General features: G+C 36.5%; 1 protein-coding gene across 2 annotated transcripts in view; it reads left to right on the forward strand.

Moving 5' to 3' along the window:
• The window catches only part of PPHLN1 (periphilin 1), a 60,062-nt gene that overhangs the window by 29,268 nt on the left and 10,861 nt on the right, over positions 1 to 19,933 (forward strand). For both annotated transcript variants that reach the window (XM_062491942.1, XM_062491943.1), the window contains exons 8-9: positions 1,060 to 1,179; positions 3,711 to 3,851. In XM_062491942.1, the coding sequence (XP_062347926.1) occupies positions 1,060 to 1,179; positions 3,711 to 3,851 (261 nt within the window). The remainder of the gene's footprint in view (positions 1 to 1,059; positions 1,180 to 3,710; positions 3,852 to 19,933) is intronic.

The raw sequence follows: 19,933 nt of genomic DNA on the forward strand, positions 1-19,933 counted from the left end.
TCATACTACAGTACAGAGGTATTTGGATAATACTTTGCTTGAGGTATGCCCAAAAGATGTGAAGACAAAGGAGTTTTGATACTGGCCATTTATGTAACTTAGAATGAAGTAATGGTAAGTGGTGGAGAGTTGTTTTCTTTCATTTGGGCTTTTGTTTGCTTGCTTTTTTTTGTCTACCTGTTTGCTAAGATGGAGCAGGCATTGGGTAGAAATTGTTACGACCTTTTTCAGGCAGTAGTGTTTTTGTATGTCTTTTTTAGATACCCATCTTAGTGTTGCAGTTATTAATGCTAGAGATTCTTTGGGTGCTTCTGTACATACAGTTGATTTAAGTTAAATATGTGCATAGTGGTAACAATATTTATAAAGGTAGCTATTCCTAAACTGATATTTGTCATTGTCTGTTTGCTTCTCTGATACTAAAAGCCAAATAATGTTCTTAGAGAGAAATCCATTTTTAAACATTATTTATGTGAGAATTTCTATTTTAAAAGGTATGTTTAAAACAACATAAAATCATGACTAACTCAATTATAAATGATTTGCATTCCCCCAAATAAAAAAATAATGAATTTTAATGGAACCAGCTGTGATCACTTAAAGTTTGTATAAAATATTTTTGCCCCTAATTAGCTCAGGTTTTATATCCTACCTTGTATTTAAGAGTTTATTTAAAATTTTTTGGAACCTTGTATGCCTGAAAATCATACTGAATTATTTGTTCACTCCGCTCTTGTATGCGACTTCTTTCAGTGCCCAACAGGTCTTAAAACTTTTTCTGTTATCACTGACCTGTGAATTTAATAAACCTTATTTGGAAAGTATAGCGATTCTGTAGTAGCCCACTGACCTTCATTGATTTGTCTTTTCTTCTCCTCTCTTGTTTCTTTATTATCTCCTCTCTCCCCTCCCCACTTTTCTTTTTAAAGAAATTGGACAGCAAATGAAATAATGTCAACATTTTTATTTCCTATTTTAACTGTTTTTTTTAATTTTGAAGATTTTTGCCATGTGTAAGTGTATTTCATATTAAACCTTGACTATAATGTTTTTATACAGGCCTTGGAGAAGAGCAACAGACTTTCAGAAAAGGAACTCGCAGAAGCTGCAAGCAAGTGGGCAGCTGAAAAGTCAGAGAAGGCAGAGGAAAGCAATTTACCTGAAATAACAGAATATGATGTAAGTTAGGATTATTAATCCACTTATTTCAAAGTGTTATAAGAACTGGCTCTTCTTTTTCTGTACTCTACTCTTCATAAAGACACATTTTGTAACTTAATCCTGAATTTTTCTATGCTATTAAATATTTGTTGAAAGGGAGTGAGAGGTAGACTAAAACCTTGCAATTTGTTTATTTTGAAAAAATACACAAAGCCACAGTATGGTCTGTTAGTATAATTTGAATTTGAATGTTGAGCTATGACTGATGGAATAAAGTTTCAGCTCTACCAAGCATTCTCCAAGGAGCTCTTGTAGTGAAGTAGGTCTGTATGCCTACTGAACTCCTGAAAATTAGGAGGGAATTTGGGAGTCAAAACATGAGCGTACATGTAAAACATAGGACTTAAGGAGAGAAACTCTGGTTTGTTGAGTTCTGTTTCACACTGTGCCAGCCTACCATGTCATGTATTCTTTTTCAGAAAGCAGTCCTCCATTATATTAAAAATAAAGCTTACCTTGTTATTGAAGTGGGTATATTTTTTATTTTTCCTTATTTCATTGTTAATCAATGTTAGTTATTTGCCAGTTTATTCTCTTTTGTTTTCACCCCTCCTTGTCTTCTACTCCTGGCTATATTGAAGTGCAATTCTAGCCCTTCTCAGTCATTTCTTATACTGCTCTTGGATAGGATGTCTTTGGGTTCTGTTATGTTAGTGGAAAATGTATTTGTCATTTAAAATAACCCACATATTATGTAATCTAAAAATAATTTGTTTTAATTCTGTGATAATTTTCTCTTTAACTTTCACTTCGTTTCAGCTCTAGAGGCTTTCTTAAAAAAAGCAAAATGGTATCTACTTCACAAAGTCATGTTTTAACCTTTCCAGTTAATGGGTTTTGATTTTTTTTTTTAATTTGTTTGTAAATAATTTTAGGGAAAATGAATGTCTTGGGAAGCATCACATCTCCATTTGTAGAATGTAAGGGCTAGGTTAGAGAAATAACTCACTGAATCCATATGTGCCTGAACTTTCAGGTCCTGTCCTTTGATGTAATGGGTGAATGCATGAGCAGCTCCTCAGTAGTGGTCAGGAAGATACAGTTAAGATACCAAAACTGTTAGAGTTAGATACGTAAACTCGAAAAAGCAATTTAAAAATGAAATAAAGGGAAGTGTTAGAGTGAAGAAAAAGCAACAACTGTTCCAAGGATTAATACCGTATGAAGGAGAATAAACATGGCTATTTCTGAGAGGTTCAGCAGAGAAATATCACTGTGGTTCTTGATGAGGGAAAGGTAATCTAAGGGAGGAAAGAACAGAGTGGGCCACATAGGGAAGAGTTGTTCAAAGCGTCCTCCATACCTCAGAGAATATTGCAGTGGCAAAAAGATGAAATATATGGAATCAAAGTGGAGCAGTTGTAGTTGATTCTGGTACTGTCTAATATGATTTATTGTCTAAGAAAGTGTGCTGTACAAATGCTAATGAAGGAGGTGAGACATCTCATTCTGAGTCTTAGAAGAAAGGACTTCTCACCTTGATTTAGGCTGTCACATATGAATTGCAAGAATTCTCATATTTTTCCTGTTTATCTTACATAGTGCTCAATAGTTAAGCTTTGTGTTGCACTGAGCTTTTTAGTAGCCTTCACTCACTCTCAGGTATTTTGTTCTTTACTGGGATGACAAGATTTGTGATTCAGTCTTAATGGTTTGTGTTGCTGCTAAGGTTTGAGCATATGTTCACAGGACCACTTAAGCTTTTTTGCTTCCTTTTTCTGTCTAATGCTTTTCTCTTCCTTGTTAGTTAAGTCTTAAGATTCTTCATCTCTGTTTTTGAATAATAGAAACTAGTTTTCATCTTCAATTTTCAAATCCTATTTAAAAATATATATGAATTGTTCCATAATAGGAGATTTAAATAATTCTGTGAAACGAAATTACTCCATTTTCCATATTAAATCCTTGGAGTTGGCATCTGCTTTCTTTGGAGTAGGAATACTGTCTTAATTTCTGTTTTAGAGGGAAGTTTGCCAGTTTGATTTTTCATGTTACTAGAAATCTTCAAAACAGATGTTTGCTTTTGCTGCATGATAGTTATTCCAGTTTGTCTAATAATAGACCTGTGGCCCTGAGTGCTTCAAGAGTTCTCCCTCACAGCATTTTTATTTTCTTACTTTTCTCTTTCCCAGAAGACTAATCAGATTTTCATTGTGGTTTTTTCTTGCTTTCTGGTGTTATAAATACCACATACACAAATTTCTTCTCAGTAGATGGGCAGGTAGAGGTTATCTGACATCATTGCCTTTACACAGTTAAGGCTGTGTCACAGGGTGTTTTATGGTGTCATGTTGTCTACATGTTTAAAATCTGTATTTCTGTATCTGTTAGAATTGATACTAAATGTATCAATTCATTTTAGTATCAACAATGATACTAAAAGTTGTATCTCTCTTATGACTGTGTTTGGGGTTTTGGGGTTTTTTCCTGCACACTGCGATTTTTATTTTTCTCTGAAAACTGAATTTATTGGTTTGGGTTTTTTTAAGGCTGGATCTTCAGCTCCATTGTACATTGAGCAAACAGAGGAAACAGAAGCAAATCTAACAGATAGTGCTGAATTATACGAGGACAGCCAGCTTCTTAGTCGTTCAAAAGCAATTGCAGCTAAAACAAAGGAGATTGAACAGGTGAGTCTTCTTGGCATTTTGTCACTAATACAGTAATGGTTTGCTCTGCTAAAATTACCTTGATTTATTTTTTCCTTATCCTTGGAGTGTAATATGAATGTAATTTGATTTTTCAAGATGATGTGGTAACATCTTCAGCTGTTTAAGTCTGAAGAAGCATGGCATTTATCTGTGCATGGAAATTAATGGTAGTTTTCTACAACTTAGATGCAACAGCTGCTGTTTTGCAAGCTCGGACCATGACTGCCTCTTAAGTCTATTGACCTTTATTCAGTTGCTTATGAGGCTATTTCCTGAGCTGCAACACTGTTCCTTTTTATTGACACTTGAAAACCAGCTTTCTATTAAATTATTTTTGGTTTTGTTTTTCTTCTGTTAATATTGACTTTGCATAATCATGTTCCTGGTGGGAGCAGCTTTTTTCCATGTGTGTGGGGTCTGGCTGGGATGGAGTTTACCAGAGTGTGCTGTAACTGTGAGAGCCATGATACAGTTGGTTTAACCCTGTGTGTCTGATCACAGGGTCACAAATAGCTTGAAAGAACTAGGACCAAATGCATAAACTTAGGACTTTTTGAAAATGACAAACTGAAAAAAAGTACACAAGCTAGGAAGATGTTTTAAAATAACTGTTCTGATGAGTTAGCCTCATACTGGTCTATAATCTATGGTTAAATTTCCCTAGGCCCTAAGGACAAGGTTATAGTGAAAATGGATGAAAATTTGTTCATAAAATCCAAATACTGTTTTCCATATGATCTAATGCTACTGTGTTTGGTAGAGTTTGCGCTTAATTCTAGGGAAATCTAGATTATGTTCTATAAAATTTGGATAATTTTTAGCTCAGAAAAGCCTGAGGAATAACTTAGATTTGGATTTTGCACAACCAGTTTCTCCTGTTGTTGATTTAAATATTGAAGCTGTCAGCTTCTGCAGAATTTAAATAAGATTCTAGAGTGATGCTAGAAGTATTTTACTGAACAGAATAGGATTATTATTTTCTTATAAACCAGCTACTATGAATTTGTTAAGAATTAGACAATATATGTATTTAATCACTAAAAATTAAGACTGGAAAATAACCTGCATATTTTTCACATAAATACTTAAATTTAACTTCTGGATCTGCAATTAAATTTTCTGGATTTTAGAAAAATTGTTATGATAGACCTGATGATTTTCATCATCATCATGAATATCATAATAAGTCATTGTAATAAAACACTGTCAGTCTTCCTACTATATATGGAGTCAGTCTGTAGAGTTTTGTACACTATTCTGTTTACTTAGAGTTCTCAGCATCTAAAAGTAAATTGAGCTTAACATTTAAATCTGTGAAGTGAACTATAAGCTAGTACATTTATAAGAAAGCTTTTTCATAATTTATTTCTGATTATTTGAAGATGTTAAATTGATTTGATATTGAAGACTCAAGTACTAGCAGAGAAATTATTTGTTTCTATTGGCTTCTTTCCAGTTAAATTTCAATCAAATGTTTAATATAGTATTTCTGGGATGTAATTTTTTGGGAGGATTACTAAAATAACATGCTTATTGCAAAGAATGCTGCAAGAATGGTGAAGCTGTAATCCTGCAAAGCACTATTTTCAAGAGGTTGATTTCAGTATGCACTGGACAGCTATTAAGGTATTTAAAATAAGTAAGAAATGAAGTCAGACAGGGCATGTGACACTGGGTGTGTGTTAAAGAGTTGGTGGGGACACAGCTAATGTTTGAGGAAGTGAGGTTTGACCATTGAACTTCTACTTCTGTCTCCTAAACTTTTCTTTCTCTCAGAGCACCAGATCTAATGATGTTTGCTTTTTGGTTCATATTTATTCTCAATCTAATTGCCAAGTAGTTCTTGGCTGTTCCAGACTCCTGATATCGCCTTCTTTGCTTTGTCTTCTCCATATCCATTTGTCTCCAAAGCTCTAACCTAGGAAAGGAGGAAAATTTTCTGAATATGTACTTTTACTGATAGGATGGTACTATTTCAGGAAAACCCAGAGGCAAAAAACTGTGCTGACAGATCATGCACGGTGTCGCAACGAGTAAATGTACTGCTGTGCAGCAGAGAAACAGGCAGTCTGCTGCCCTGGGCAGGAGGGAGGTGGCAGCTTGATATAGTCTGTTTTTTCTCCTAAGAAAGACAAGCAAAAACATCCCTTGAGCAATTGAATGAAATACTCATACAGGTGCTCTGTTTTAAATTAGTCCATCTCAGTATCTTGTGCATTGCTCATATCACTCTTTTGTAAAATTGCCTCTGCCTTTTCTCTACACTACAATCACACAGTTGCCAATTTCAGAATTTTAAATGAAGCGTGATTGTAAGTGATCACCCTGGCTCATGAAGAAAATAGTTGTATGTTTTTTATTTGCTGGGGGACTTACTATGAACATTCATGTAAAATCATGTTGTTTGAAGAACAACTAAGTTGTTTGTGTGCTGATGATAACAGCAAAACGTATCAAACCAAAGGCTAGTTGCTGTTTGCTATATAATGGCTATCTTTTAGGAGTCTGCAGTTGCTTTGGAAATATTAACTGAAGCTGACACAAAGAATGGAAACTAGAAGTTCTGCTCACGAATAAAGGCTTGGAAAAACCCAGTGTTTAAACAGAGCCAAGAATTATGTGTGTCACTCCCAAACTAGAAAAACTTTGATGTCTATATTTAATTTGAAGTGTGCCAATATTGCCTGGAAAGGAAGGATATGGTTGCAGATGCATAGATGCTTGAAAACATTTCTGAACTGGGTCTGCAGATCCTGGACATCTTTGGTCTCATCTTTGAAACAAGAGACACAGTGCCCTTATTGTGGAAACACCTAGGTTGCGCAGGACTTATCTGGGCCAATCTCCTTGAAACAGGGCCTTAGATCAGGTCATTCAGGGCACTGTCAAACTGAGCCCTGTGTACTGGCAATGGAGGGAGGCTCTGCTGTTTCCCTGGGCAGCCTCTTCCAGTGTCCCGAGCTCAGCTGCCATTGCATCTCCGGGCACGGTTGCTGTCCAAGGAAGAAGCCAAGGACACAGTTTGTATTCACGTCTCTTGACAGTTTTCTGTCTGCATTCTTGAACTGCAGAATCCCAGCTCCTTGTTGTGGTCCCCTGCTTTTGGGACCTGCTCCACTGGGAGTGGGCTCTGCAGCTCTCAGAAAAGGGTTGGTTTCCTAGAATCCTCTGGCTCTGACACTTCATGATTGGAAGAACAGGTTTTTTTCTGGTGCTTTTGCACAGCAGGTACTGTGGAAGCTGTTCCCTTCAATCTAGGTGCAGAGTCTTTTCAATCTTTGTGCTTCTGCATGGAGTGGAAATCCTACAGCATTAGTGTGTGCCTCATATTTTAATGTATCCCATGATGTGTTTTTTTAATGTTCTGTCTATAACAAAAAGCTTTGGAGAGGGTTTTTTGTTTGTTTTGTTTTGTTTGTTAATAGAATATGGGATAATTTGCTTTCTGGGTTGGGATGCTTTTTGATTGTTTGGTTGGTTTTTTTTTTAAGTTATGTTTTTCCTTAGATCTTTGAACATGCATTTCCCTCTTTGCTTTTGCAGTTTTGAAATAAGGTGTTAAATGTCTGAGTATTTGTCTGAGCATGGTGAGGTAGAACCCCATTAAACAGATGCTTAAAAGATTGCTCTGGTTACTTGAAAACAGTATAGTAGTGAATTTTGCATCTGCATGTCAGGATCAATGAATATCTGTAGTTTGCTAACCATTTCATAGACCTTTTTAAATATCTTTGCATTTAATGGCATGCATTATGCATTAAGGTAATATTTTGGAGTTGTTTAGTTCCTGGTTTTATGTAGTTAAGGATCAGCTTATGCTTTTAGCATGTAATGTGCTGAAGTGTGGTGTGGTTTTTTTTCAGAAGTGATGACAAATATATCTGGTGTTAAATTCATAACTGGAGCTATTCAGCATCAGTATTGCATGAAAGGCTATCTCTTTGTTCTTCCTTTATGAGCACGGGTGGCAGGGATTCCTGAAATGTCTTATCTTGTCTAGACATCAAGTCTGTAACACTGTGTTAATTAGTACATTATTATGTGTCCACTTTTTTTATGTGTTGCATATTCAAGTTGGAGTGACATGTATTACCTCTGAAAATCTATTCTTTTCTGAAGACAACTTTTACCAAATGACAGTTTTACCAAGTACCCTCCTTGATTCTGGCAAAAAAATCAAACCTGTGAGTTTCCGTCTCAATTTGGCTAGCAGCAAGCAGTTCTGGCATCTAAGGAATTTATTAAGTACAGGAATTAATACATTCATGAATGCTTTTTTTTATTCTTAATGGAATCCCTGGCTGATTGTATGCTTTCAGTTCACCAGTGTTTTTAAATGTTCAGCAGAACAATGTTCTTTAATGTTTAAGCATTTAGTTCAATTGCTTTAGTTGACATTCTAAATTAATGCTTGCTAAGAGTCCTCAATAGTATTAATGAACTGTTACCCTAATGGTATAGCCTTCTTTCTGGAAGGTGCTGAAAATCAGAGATCATTCTAAAGCTCATGTTTGAAACTTCATAGCTATGGTGCATAGAAAGAAGGAAAAGTGGGGTGTGGCTAGGTCCAGGCTGTCCAAACTGTTTCCAGATCTGCTGTCTGACTCCTTTTTTAGGTAAATTACTGACATCTCTGACCTAGAAACTACAATTAAGTAAGAAAAACAGGTTTTAGCAGTTACTCTGTGTGTGTGTGTGTGTGGTTTGAGAAGAACTGTTTCTTGTTCCCCTTGTTTGTCATAGCACTTGCTCTGGTGAGATCTATATAGCAATAGCTGAATTATCTTTGTGTATACTTAACACTTAGAAATGGGACTCTGTTCTCTGGAGATGCTGCTCTAAGAGAAGACTGACCTCTCACAAAGTGATACTTCACATTGAAAGGACTTCGTTAAAAAAATTTTGGTTTTAATATCAACAAAACGTGAAGAAAATGATACAGGCATTTCTGTCATAATAGATTAGCTGCAGTTTGTGTAGCGTATGGGAGTTTACTGTATGCCTTCCTCCCTGCCCCCAGCCCCTCCTGTCTTTTGCTAGTTTTGTTTTGCTTCAAGCAAAAGTATTTTACAGCTCTTCAACAATGTAAAGGTGAAAGAGGATGTAAACAGGAAGTAGCTTCTGCATCTTGGCTAGAGACAAGTTCATGGTAAATGCATTGGAAAAGTTTTGTAAGGCTTGGATGACAGATTAAGTGTCTTAAGTTCTAACAGTTTCAGTAAAATAAGTAAATTAATAAATTGGAGTAATGGGAAATCAGGAAGGAATGAAGGAGGATGTCAGAGCTGGCCTTGGATGTACATTTTCTTTTGAAAAGCTCACTTCATCTGAGCCAGGGAAACTGGTTACCATTTCCTTAGATTAACTTGTTGGTCTGCTTGTGCTGTTACTCATTTCAGGCAAAAATTATCTAGGTTAGAAAAAATCCCCTAATTAAAATATAAGTTAAGAAGTGGGTGAGTTAAGTTAAGAAGCTGAAGGAACTGGAACAGTAGCTAAAAACACATTAAAGGATTATTTCTGGTTGTGGATGAGGTCAGACATGCTTTGTTTCTGACAGGAGTTGACCAGACAAGAGTAGCAGGCCACATAAGAGTAAAACATGGGGAGGCTGTAGATTTTCACTCCTTCCTAGCTTTGCTGTCGTCCTTCGAACCTTCTGTACTTAATACACAATGACAAGGCCTTAATGGTGGACTCACCACTGTCAGTCTGATTTGGTTGGTAGAGTAGTATGTATTTTGCCTCCTCTGAGCTTATGTTTATTTTACTTAATTGCAACTTAGATTTAAGTGTGTTAATTTATTTTTTCCCGAATCAGAAAAATATTTATCAGGTTTTGCTATTTTGCCTTAAGCTTTTCGGGGGAAAGAAAAGGTTGATAACTCTTTTACTTACTTATATCATCTGCCTATGTGGTTTATTAGTTTCCTTGTATCATTATCCCTCTCCTTACCTATAAATGTCAAATGGTTTATTTCTTTCTACATATTCTTAGACACCTTTTGTTTCATATTAATTCTAAGCTGCTAATTTTTCTACTCTCTTTCAGTATTTATTCTAGATTTCCTTTTGACCAATACAAAAATCAGATCAGTCACATTGTAATGCTTATTTGATCTCTGTATTTCACACTTGCCATAAGGATTTGTTTTTTGTTTGTTTGTTTTTCTTTTATACTTTTTTTTGGTGCTGGGGTATTTCAGTTTTGCAAATTTGAATTATTTGCTAGAAATTTGTGTTTTCGTGTTTGTGAAACTACAAGATGGAGTATGTAAAAGCTTTTGGTCAGTTTCTTCATTATATCTTTTATTCTTCTTGTAAATACATTTATTTAAAGCTGTATACTTGTAAAAAGACATGGAAACTTTAGCTACTTTTCTTGTGTTTGGGCCACCATGCTTTAGAAGTTGTAATCCTTCACATTCTATTTGTTCAGCTGTATTCTGTTCCTTTTCTGTGGACATTAATGGGTTATTTGGTGTGCACTGCTGTGTTCATAATTACAAACTGCTGCATATGCAAAGGCAGTGCAACTCATTTTACTCACTACCTGAAGGTATGGTTTAATAGGGAAATATATTACCACATTTCAGATTTTTGCCAGCAGCTTTTTTCATTGGAAAGCTGATAAAAAGTGAGTGTTATTTAATATGAGTGCTCATAGGGAAATACTTTCAAGAGAGTTTAATACCAGAAATCTATGCATTTATCCAATAACAGTGGGGTATTTTTAGAGAGGTTTGAATTAAATGAAACTCACCTTTAGCTTTCACCACCATTTACTGAAGATCATGTTTGCATTATGTTTTTTCATGTAAACAGTTTTAGGCCTGTGCTGATCACAGTATTTTGAAGTTTCCAAATGCTGGCTGTTAAACCCATTGACAAATGCAGAGTTTTTGATGTATTGACACTTAATTATGTGATCTGCAGACTACAAGATCTTGGAGGATTGTTTGCTTACAGACATTCTTAAAGGGCATTGTTTACAGGTGTTACAATTTGGTAGTAGATCTCTGGAAGACTTAAATGGGAGAGGACTATTAATTAGGTACTTGTTGAAATTGCTGGACTTAGTTGAAACCAAAAGAAATGTGAAAAAAGGTTGTTCAAATCTGAAAGACAAGATCGACTTCTTGGTCAGATAAAGTGAAAATGTGGGGAGTCATTCATTAAATAGCATGTTTTCAATCAAAAGCTGGTAGTGATTGGTTGACTTAAAATCTTTGGTTCTGTTGTGAGAAACCCAAAGAGCAAAAGCAGGATGAAAGGCTTGGAAACTATAATAGTGAGTGGGTTGGAAAGAACAAAGATTAGTTTCAAGAGATGATGAGTGTCAACAGGATCGAAAAAGGTGTTAGAAAGAGAAGAAACTCACTAAAAATGTGTGGGCTTTGATATATAATTAGGAATTAATTTTGAGAAATTGCCTACTGAAAAAACTGTCAAAAGTTGAGATGCTTGGGAGGATAAGCAGAATTGACATTGGCAAATCTCCTGGGAATGATGAAGGATAAAACTAGAAGGGAAGTCTGAACCTTGATAAAGGCAGTAGTTTCTTTGGAAATGAGAGTTATTGTTTTTGTGGGTTGGGTTTGTTTGTTTGTTTGTTTGTTTGGGTTTGTTTCTTGTTTTGTGATTATTTTTTTTTTATGGTGGGCTTTTGTTGTTGGTTTTAATAACTTGGATTTAATCCAGAAGATAGATCCTTCTCTCCAGTTTGGTCTCCAGCTTATTCTTGCTTTAACATAAGGGTATTGGTGGATTTAAGAACTAGGTTACCAGTGGTGTTTTTATTTTTTGAACTGTTTTTAGAATTAAAATTATCTCTTAGTAGGCTCCATGCACTGAGGATTTAAGTTTTAAGTATTTTTTTATTCTTACAACCTAGTGTCTCTTTGGCATTCTATCTAGGGTAACTTGGTGCTTCCTGGATTGCAACAGAATAAGAACAGATCAGTGCCGTGTACCTAGTAATTAGATCCAGAAACTTAAATTTCCCCAGAAATAGCCCAAACTCAAAGAACTACTGTTTAGCATCTCTACCCCCCCAAACACTGATAATGTATTAGCTCTATCAGTATTCCTGATACAGTCTGAGTATTGACCTTCTGAAAGACTTAGAGAGGATACAGGAATCCAAGTGGTACTTAAAACAAGATATACTTTTATAGGCTAAACAGAGAACAGTGTCATGAGGAGAAGTTTCATAAAACTGTATGCAATGATGGGATGGTGGTAACTGAGCAAACATGTAAAAACCCATGTAAGAGGCAAATGAAAGGTACTGGCAGGAGGGTAGGTGACAGGAAGCACTTGATGTTTGGCATGGAAGCTGGTTTCCATTTCTCCTGCACTGACAAGTACTTTCAGGCCTCAAGAGTTTGAAATAGGCAGCAACAGAAGAGTGCCACACACAAAACCTCTCGGTAGGAAAAATCTGCTGAAGTGTGAATCTACAGTTTTGTAGGGTTTTGTGTGTGTTTTACAGACTGTTATTTATACAACAGAAGCTTGTTTTGTTGATGACAGCTTTCCTGGCGCTTGTAGTTCAATCCTCTAATCCAGTTGTAATCTGATTTATATACTGCACTGACTCATGTATAAATACAGGATCATCCATGACCAAAGACACTTTGGTGACAAGTTTTTGTCACCTGGTTCTTAAATTCATGTGCTGTATGTATCTCAGTGTCTCACCTAGCCTGTTGTCTTCTTTCTTTTGACAGTGGTTCCATTGAAGAGGTTAAACTCAATATGTTTTAAATATGGGTAAATTATGCCTGTTCATTTTCTCTGACCTTTAAAATACAGAGTGATATTATAGTTCTAAAAGGCATCAGAATTGGGAACTTTTCTAAAGTTTAAATTCCTAAATTATGTGGGGAAGAAATCCATAGTTGCGTAAGTTCCTTATGCATTTGCTCTTTCTTTGAGTTAAGATTATGAAAATATTGGATTTTTATCTTGGGGTATAAATGACTAATGTACATCACAATTTGTTGCTGACCCACAAAAGATCACTTTCCTGTTTTGTTTTACTCTTATTTACATTGGTGTGGTGACTTGAGTCTTCAGTGGTTGTCTGGATATTCAGTTGTATGGATATCCCAATTGCATGCTTCACAAAATATGGCACAAAAACAAGGGCCAAGGTTCCCCACAGGACAGAGTTTATGGTGTGCCTGTTTTACCTTGATACTTTGACTTGGAAAGGCTAATAGAGTCAGCCTGACTTGAAAAAAAAACACAGAAAGTGAATACTGACAAAATTGAGTGGATCATGGGTTGTTCCTGGTTCTTTACCTTCTCAGGCTTCTTGAGAAGAAGTGTTCATATATTAATTTTCTGGACTATTGAACTTCAAGTTCTGCTCTGAATGACACTAATAACTCATGATAGATGGGTTTGATGCTGTTTCTCCAAGGTTTAATTTGTTTGTTAGCAATCTTTACCCTTCTCCATACTCCAGATAGCTTAAATACTTGGTTTCATTACAACATGAAATGTCTACTTGCGTGGGTACTGTGTGTGCTTACTTGACCATAATTATACACCTCACAAGCAGTTCACCACCTTAGTATAGTAAATAATTTAATATATAACTCTTTTGGTCACATGCTACCTAAATTAAAAAAATATCCACATAAGCATTTTTAAACACAAAATCATAAATAGATTAGGATATGCTGACATAAGCTTTTCAGTGATCACCTCCAGCTGGAAATTTGCCCATTTTATTATGTTTCTTCTTCACTTGGCTTCCTGGAGAAACTATCTTGTGTAATCTCAGTATCTGTGCTGTGTATCTTTCTACTCTATTGTCTGATTTTAACTAAATTCAATTTAGGCATAAACCAAGATGATTAGTTGTTACAAGCTTTATGAAAATAGGCAGTAAGAGAAACTGTATGAGTTCCAGTGGAGACTATATTATGATTGCATCTCATTATACATCAAGAAATCCCCTTAAGCAAGTGCTGCAGTCAAAACCTGTAGCACTGCAGACCTCAGCTGCACATGATGAAGTGTTTGGTGGCGACCGTAGTTTGAGGAATTTCATCCCTGAATTGTACTGTTCCCTGTGTTGACACAGTAGTCTTTGGGGAGCCTGACCATGAATCAGATCAAGAAAAAGAAAGAAAAATTTGCAGACACTTATCTAGCTAGTCTCTTAAGCACAGTGTGCTTCCTGAAATGTGCATGCTGCTACAAGGGAATAGCCACCCTGTGTTTTGTGTTGAGCCACTATTGTCTCTGAACATTCAGTATCCTGAAAGTACTGTTCTTGACACAGATCAGGCAGAAATCTGTAGAAGGCTGTATTTTTTGATGGTATTTGCATAGTAACTCTTAATTCTTACCACAGGGAAGATAAAACCTTAAGTTTTTGTTCAGTTTCTAAAGCTGCCATGACCAGAACTGTAATCTTCCTTTACGACATCTAACCATCTTCAAATATTGACAGGAGTGGTTCTACACTTTTTTGACAATAACTTGCTTGGAAGCACTAGAGCATTTCTAGACACCTTCACAACAGCCCCTTTCACCTGGCCTGTTGGAGCCAGACTTTGATTTATTGTGAAACAAGCTAGCCCCTAAGTTCTTGGAACTATTTCTAGCTGAGGAATTAGGTGACCTTGGAATTGGAGGGTGGAGGATAACTGGAAGAGATGAAAGGATTTATGGTGATGGGAGAGGTAGGGTTAGTAACTGAGTGTGGGAAGCAGTGAACAAGGGTGGGACTGGACTTAGCTGAAAAAAAAAAAAAAAAAAAGAGATTTTTGCCAAGATCAGGAACTGCAGCCAAGAGGGTGGGGGAAGGAATGAGATGGGGAACATGGGTGGAGATGGGAATTAATTCCACAGAAGCTCTAAAGCCCATGGGCAAATGCAGTGGAGTTTCTCCCTGGCTGGAGGGTGGAGACACTACATCATGCAAGAAAACCCGCTGCTATTTCTGGTGCCAGAAACAAGTGGGGAGCATTCAGGTGCTTCCAGCTTGGTGTCTTCCTCTCTGGATGCCCTCGAGGCATCTGCAGGAAGCTACAATTGTAAGGCAGGAAATGCAACGTTCCTGTATCAAGTACCTGAAATTGCTTACTAAAAAATTCTATATACATGCCATTCACTGCTGTTCTCTTGTCTTTTTGGTTCAGTTTACTGTATTTGTCATCAAATAGGATGTAAATGTAATGTAACAATGTAAAAATGAGTTTTTAATGAAATTATTCATCTGCTTACCCATGTGTAGGTCTAGCCATAACTCAGAAATGCCCTGACAAATTTTTTTAATGCTTTTCATAGTTTTTGTCAAATTTATTCTTAGGCATCACTAGAGCTCACTGTTTAGTTTTCCTTTTTCTTATGTTGATATTGACAGTGTTTTTGCTAAAATCAGATGCAGTGATAAGCAAGCAATTATCTGGTGTCTCATGACTCAGATAAGTTACTAAAAACCCCTGTACTTTAGGAGTGTTCCTTTCTACTTTAAGCTGGGTGGACTTTTTTGCTACCCAGAAAAGCATGTATCATTATACTGAGCTGGCTCTTTTTAATGTGTGTAGGTGTTACTCATGTCACAGTAAGCAGCCAGAGGAGTGATCCTCAAGAGGAGTGTCTCATCTACTGTAAAGGTTGTTCTAAGTTTTCCTAACAAAACATATGTGCATATTTCTGAGAAGTTATATTAAGATATGCAGAGGTCTGTTGGGGATAAAGTGCTGAGCTTGGTTTTGTCTGTTGTGGCTCAACTAAGATTTTAAAAGAGGAAAGGACATTTAGCATGTTATCTGAGTATGAATACTCAGTGTCTGGTGTCAGGTAGTTTTATGGGTGTAAGGATAGAAACTTCCACTGGTAGGTTTGCATTTGATTTCTCTGTGTATCACTCAGCAGGTAGGTGTAACTAGTGAGCAAGTAGCTTTTTACTGTATTCCTTAAAGCTGCTGTATTACATACTACATTAAAGCTCTGAAAGCACATGTGTGCATATGTACATAATATATACAGTGGGCAGTGTTTCCATTCTTTAGATAATATTTCTATGCAGTTATGGAACATACCTTTTGCTTGTATTTCCTTTTTGGTAGAAGTGCAGAAAATGTAAATGCCTTTCTGTCACGAGGTGATACAAAGATGTTCATGTAATTCAGTTGACTTAAAATATTTTTCCATGATTTTTTTGATTTTTCAGGGTGCTAGGGTTATATGAGAGCTTGAGTAAATACTTGCTAAGGGGACAGGGCGGTCTCAGATGAAACTGTGGGATAAGTGAAAGTAGTCAGAGGTAGTAGTGCTTCCTTTGTTAGGTATTTATTGGACAACTGCAGGGTCTTTAGAGCAGGAAGAGTGACTTGGCTTTGTGTCCACAGTGCAGTTTGCTGAGCATTGATGAACTAATGAGAACAAAGAAAAGAGGTAAACAAGTGAAAAAGATTAATACTAAGTTAAATTAATATAATGAGAGTAAATTCATTATGGTAAAACTAAGCAATAGTTCTAAAATCGTGTTTAGGTCCATTGCAGCCAGCAAATGGAAGGTGTTAGTTGTATTTTCTTCATCAAGAGTGTAAGTTGTTGACCTACCCTAGAGAAGGCAACTTTTTTTCTTCCCTTGACCAGTTGTTGTTAACTATTTTACACAGTCCATGGTACTCTTAAATGCATAAATAAAATAAATAATTCTTTGTTTAGTATGTAAATCAATTATTTGTGTACCTTTATGTAATTTGAGGGAACAACAAGCCCACTGGACTTTGTAATTTGAGTGAGATAATGTCATTTGTTTTCATTGTTATTTTTATTTAATTTGGCTTTCTGTGTTCTAAATAATTAAATATTTTTTTCCTAATTTAATTCTGATTCCAGACATGAGCTGTTCAGCTGTTGTTTTTTGTTTGTTTTGGTTTGGTTTTTTGGTTGTGTTTAGTTGGGGTTTTTTGGGTGTTATTGTGGGGGGTGTTTGTGTTTTTTGTGGCTTTTTGTTGGTTTTGTTTGGTTTTGTTTGGGTTTTTTTTAAGTTCTGGAAGTAACTGTGTGAAGGAAGTAATACCTTATTTTTCAGGATATGTTTATGTGAATAACCCCTGTGTATTCTGTATCTTTGAGAACGTGGTAATTTTGTATGAAGTAAGGTTAAAAGGTAAATGGTATGGTACTGTTTCTTTTGGCTGCTGCATTAAAGTGTTTGACCTTTAGCAACTTGTCTTTATCTTAGGCAGTAAACTGTTTAGTTCTGCTTATCAAAAGAGACTTCGCTGCTCTCTTTCCATGCTGTTCTCATCTAAAACACACTGTATCAATCCAGCATCAGTAGACTTTATCAGCAGCAGCTATTACTCTGTGTAGAGATTAGGCATAAAAAGTTAATGTTGTAACAGTACATTTTATTCCGTAAATATTTTAATTTATAGTTCAGTGGTTTCCAGTTTCATTATCTAGATTAGATCTTCTTTTTTATTGCCTCCTTATTATCTTACTCTTTCCCCCAGTTTTAGCTGTTTGACTTGAAATTACTTCATGTGGTGTCACTGTAAAGAGTTATTTTAAACTATTCACACTACATCCTATGTCTGTCTAAAGGTAAGGTTAAAATGGCAAAGTATCTTTGCAGATTTTTGCCAGATTTTCTCATTATTTGGGGATCCCTTCAAATGATCAACATGGTGGTGGTAATTTGAAATTTGATGAAGTATTGAGTTAAACAAGTCCCCTATACTTTCAATTGTCTGTGTGATTTACCAAAGCGAATTTCTACACATTCGGGTATTGGCCAGAGGCAGAATTTGCTGTATCTCTGAAGTGACCATAATTCATAATGCTGCTGGTGATACTCAACAAATTTGTAACCTGCAGGAAGCTGACAGTTTGAGGACAGCTGCTAGTTTGTTTTTTTTTCATTGACTTGTTAATTTACATGATGCATTACTGTTGTTAATAGTAAACAAATACTGCTACCATAATCAGCCTCCCTGTTTATAGTTGGAGTAAATAGGGTATTTAATGAAGTAAATCCAAGAAGACTGAGGCTAGACTGCTTGTATCCTTGTGTCAGCATTAGAGTGTCTGGCAGAACCAGGGGCAATGATTGCCCCTGTACAGGGCGCTGGTGAGGCGAATCCTGTGTCCAGTTCTGGGCCCCTCACTACAAGGAGGACACTGAGGTGCTGGAGCTTGTCTGGAGAAGAGCAACAGAGCTGATGGAGGGGCTGAAACTCAATTCTTATGAGGAGCAGCTGAGAGAACCGGAGGGAGGTCTGGCAAAAAGGAGGCTCAGGGGGGACCTTACCACTCTCTACAACTGCCTGAAAGGAAGCTGTAGCCAGGTGAGGATCAGTGTCTTCTCACAGGTAGCAAGTGACAGGACAAGAGGAAATGGCCCCAAATTGCACCAGAGGAGGTTTGGATTTGATACTAGGAAAAATTCACCAAAACAGTTGTCAAACATAGGAACAGGGTGCCCAGTAGAGTGGTGGAATTGCTGTCCATGGGGGTATTCGAAAGATGTGTAGATGTGGCACTTAGGAACAAGGTTTAGTGGTGCACTTGGCAGTGCTATGTTTACACTTGGACTTAATCTTAAAGGTCTTACAGGTCAACCTTAATGATTCTGTGATTCTGATTTTTATCTCCTGAGTACTGGAAGTATCTCTTATTACTTTTTGACTTGGTGGATTTGTTGCATCATGCTGCTATCAAAATTTGTATGTGTCAGGGATCATAGAAAGCTGCTCTAAGCTGTCTGAAGGATACAGAGCAAAAGCTGTCAAAAAGAAACCCCAGCACAGAACAGTATTTGATGATCCCAGTTTCTTCTTTCTTCTTATAAGGACAGACTGAAGCCAGACTTAAAAAGAATCAAAGCTTTTAGGTGTATGCCAGAATCTGAAGACAAGCAAACACTTCAAAAAGTCATGAGTGTCACGTATCTTGCCAAGTTTGCTCCCAGTCAGTCCTCTGTCAATTCACCCACCCCATCAGACTACTTCTGGAAAGTGTTCAGTGACACTGGATTGAGTAGGGCAGACATTCCTTTAAGGAGTTTGATAGGTAACAGTTCTTGTGCTGAAATGCTGCAGCCTTGTGTAACTATTTCATTAAGAAAAGCTTGAAAAGAGACTGTAGAAAGCCAGTGTTCTTAGAAGATGTTTTGTAGTACAAAATGGACTTGTTTTTCACAATGAAAAAGACCAGTGATTTCCAAGCTTTTTGGAACCAGCTAATCACTGTGATTTTTCAGTATTACTTATGACTGTAAGCCAAACTTATCGAATAATTGATTTCAAGTACTGTGGGATACAGTCAGTGATACATCCACTCAGTAAATGTAGAACTCGTACTACATTTCCTCGGAACCACAGTTGGTAATTGCTACCCTAAGACATATGATACACTAACCATAAAAGCCAATCTCTACTCCTTGTGGCTTTCTCTTTAGGGAGAGACATGCTTTCTGTTTTAACCAATTTTTGGATCAGATTTCTGCTTCCACATTGATGTGGAAATAACTAGAATTGTGGGAACAGATTTAGAAAGAGAGATAGTTTGTGTGTTGAATGCTAAAAACACAGAAGGAATGAACATATTTGAAATAAGAAATGAGGCTTTGTCATACAGGTTCTTTGACCTCCTCCAACCCCAGCAGCCATTGTGCCAGCTTCACATTCTGCTTTTGTAAATTTATATTATATTATATTATATTATATTATAATATTGTTATATTATTTGATTGAAGTTACATACTAAGGTAGGCAAACATTTAAACACAGATCCCATGTGCTTTGTCTGTCTGGGTTAGGTAGAAGTTCTGTGAATATTTCCAGATTACACTAGTGTGTCCACCTGGAGCTAAAGCTATAGATAAATGTCCACTTTAAGGTGTCTTCCATAGCTGCTCATCACTTCCTCACCCAGGATAGGTGATTCCACCCTACACCCTAACTGGTGTCCTAGCATGTGACCTAATCAGACTGGTTTTGCTTAAGATTTGATTTTAGGAGTAGTCTTCTATATTACTGGCTCACACAGACAAGTGGGGTGATGGCTTCTGGCATAGG

Source organism: Cinclus cinclus, chromosome 4, assembly GCF_963662255.1.
Source record: "Cinclus cinclus chromosome 4, bCinCin1.1, whole genome shotgun sequence".
Classification (NCBI taxonomy): domain Eukaryota; kingdom Metazoa; phylum Chordata; class Aves; order Passeriformes; family Cinclidae; genus Cinclus; species Cinclus cinclus.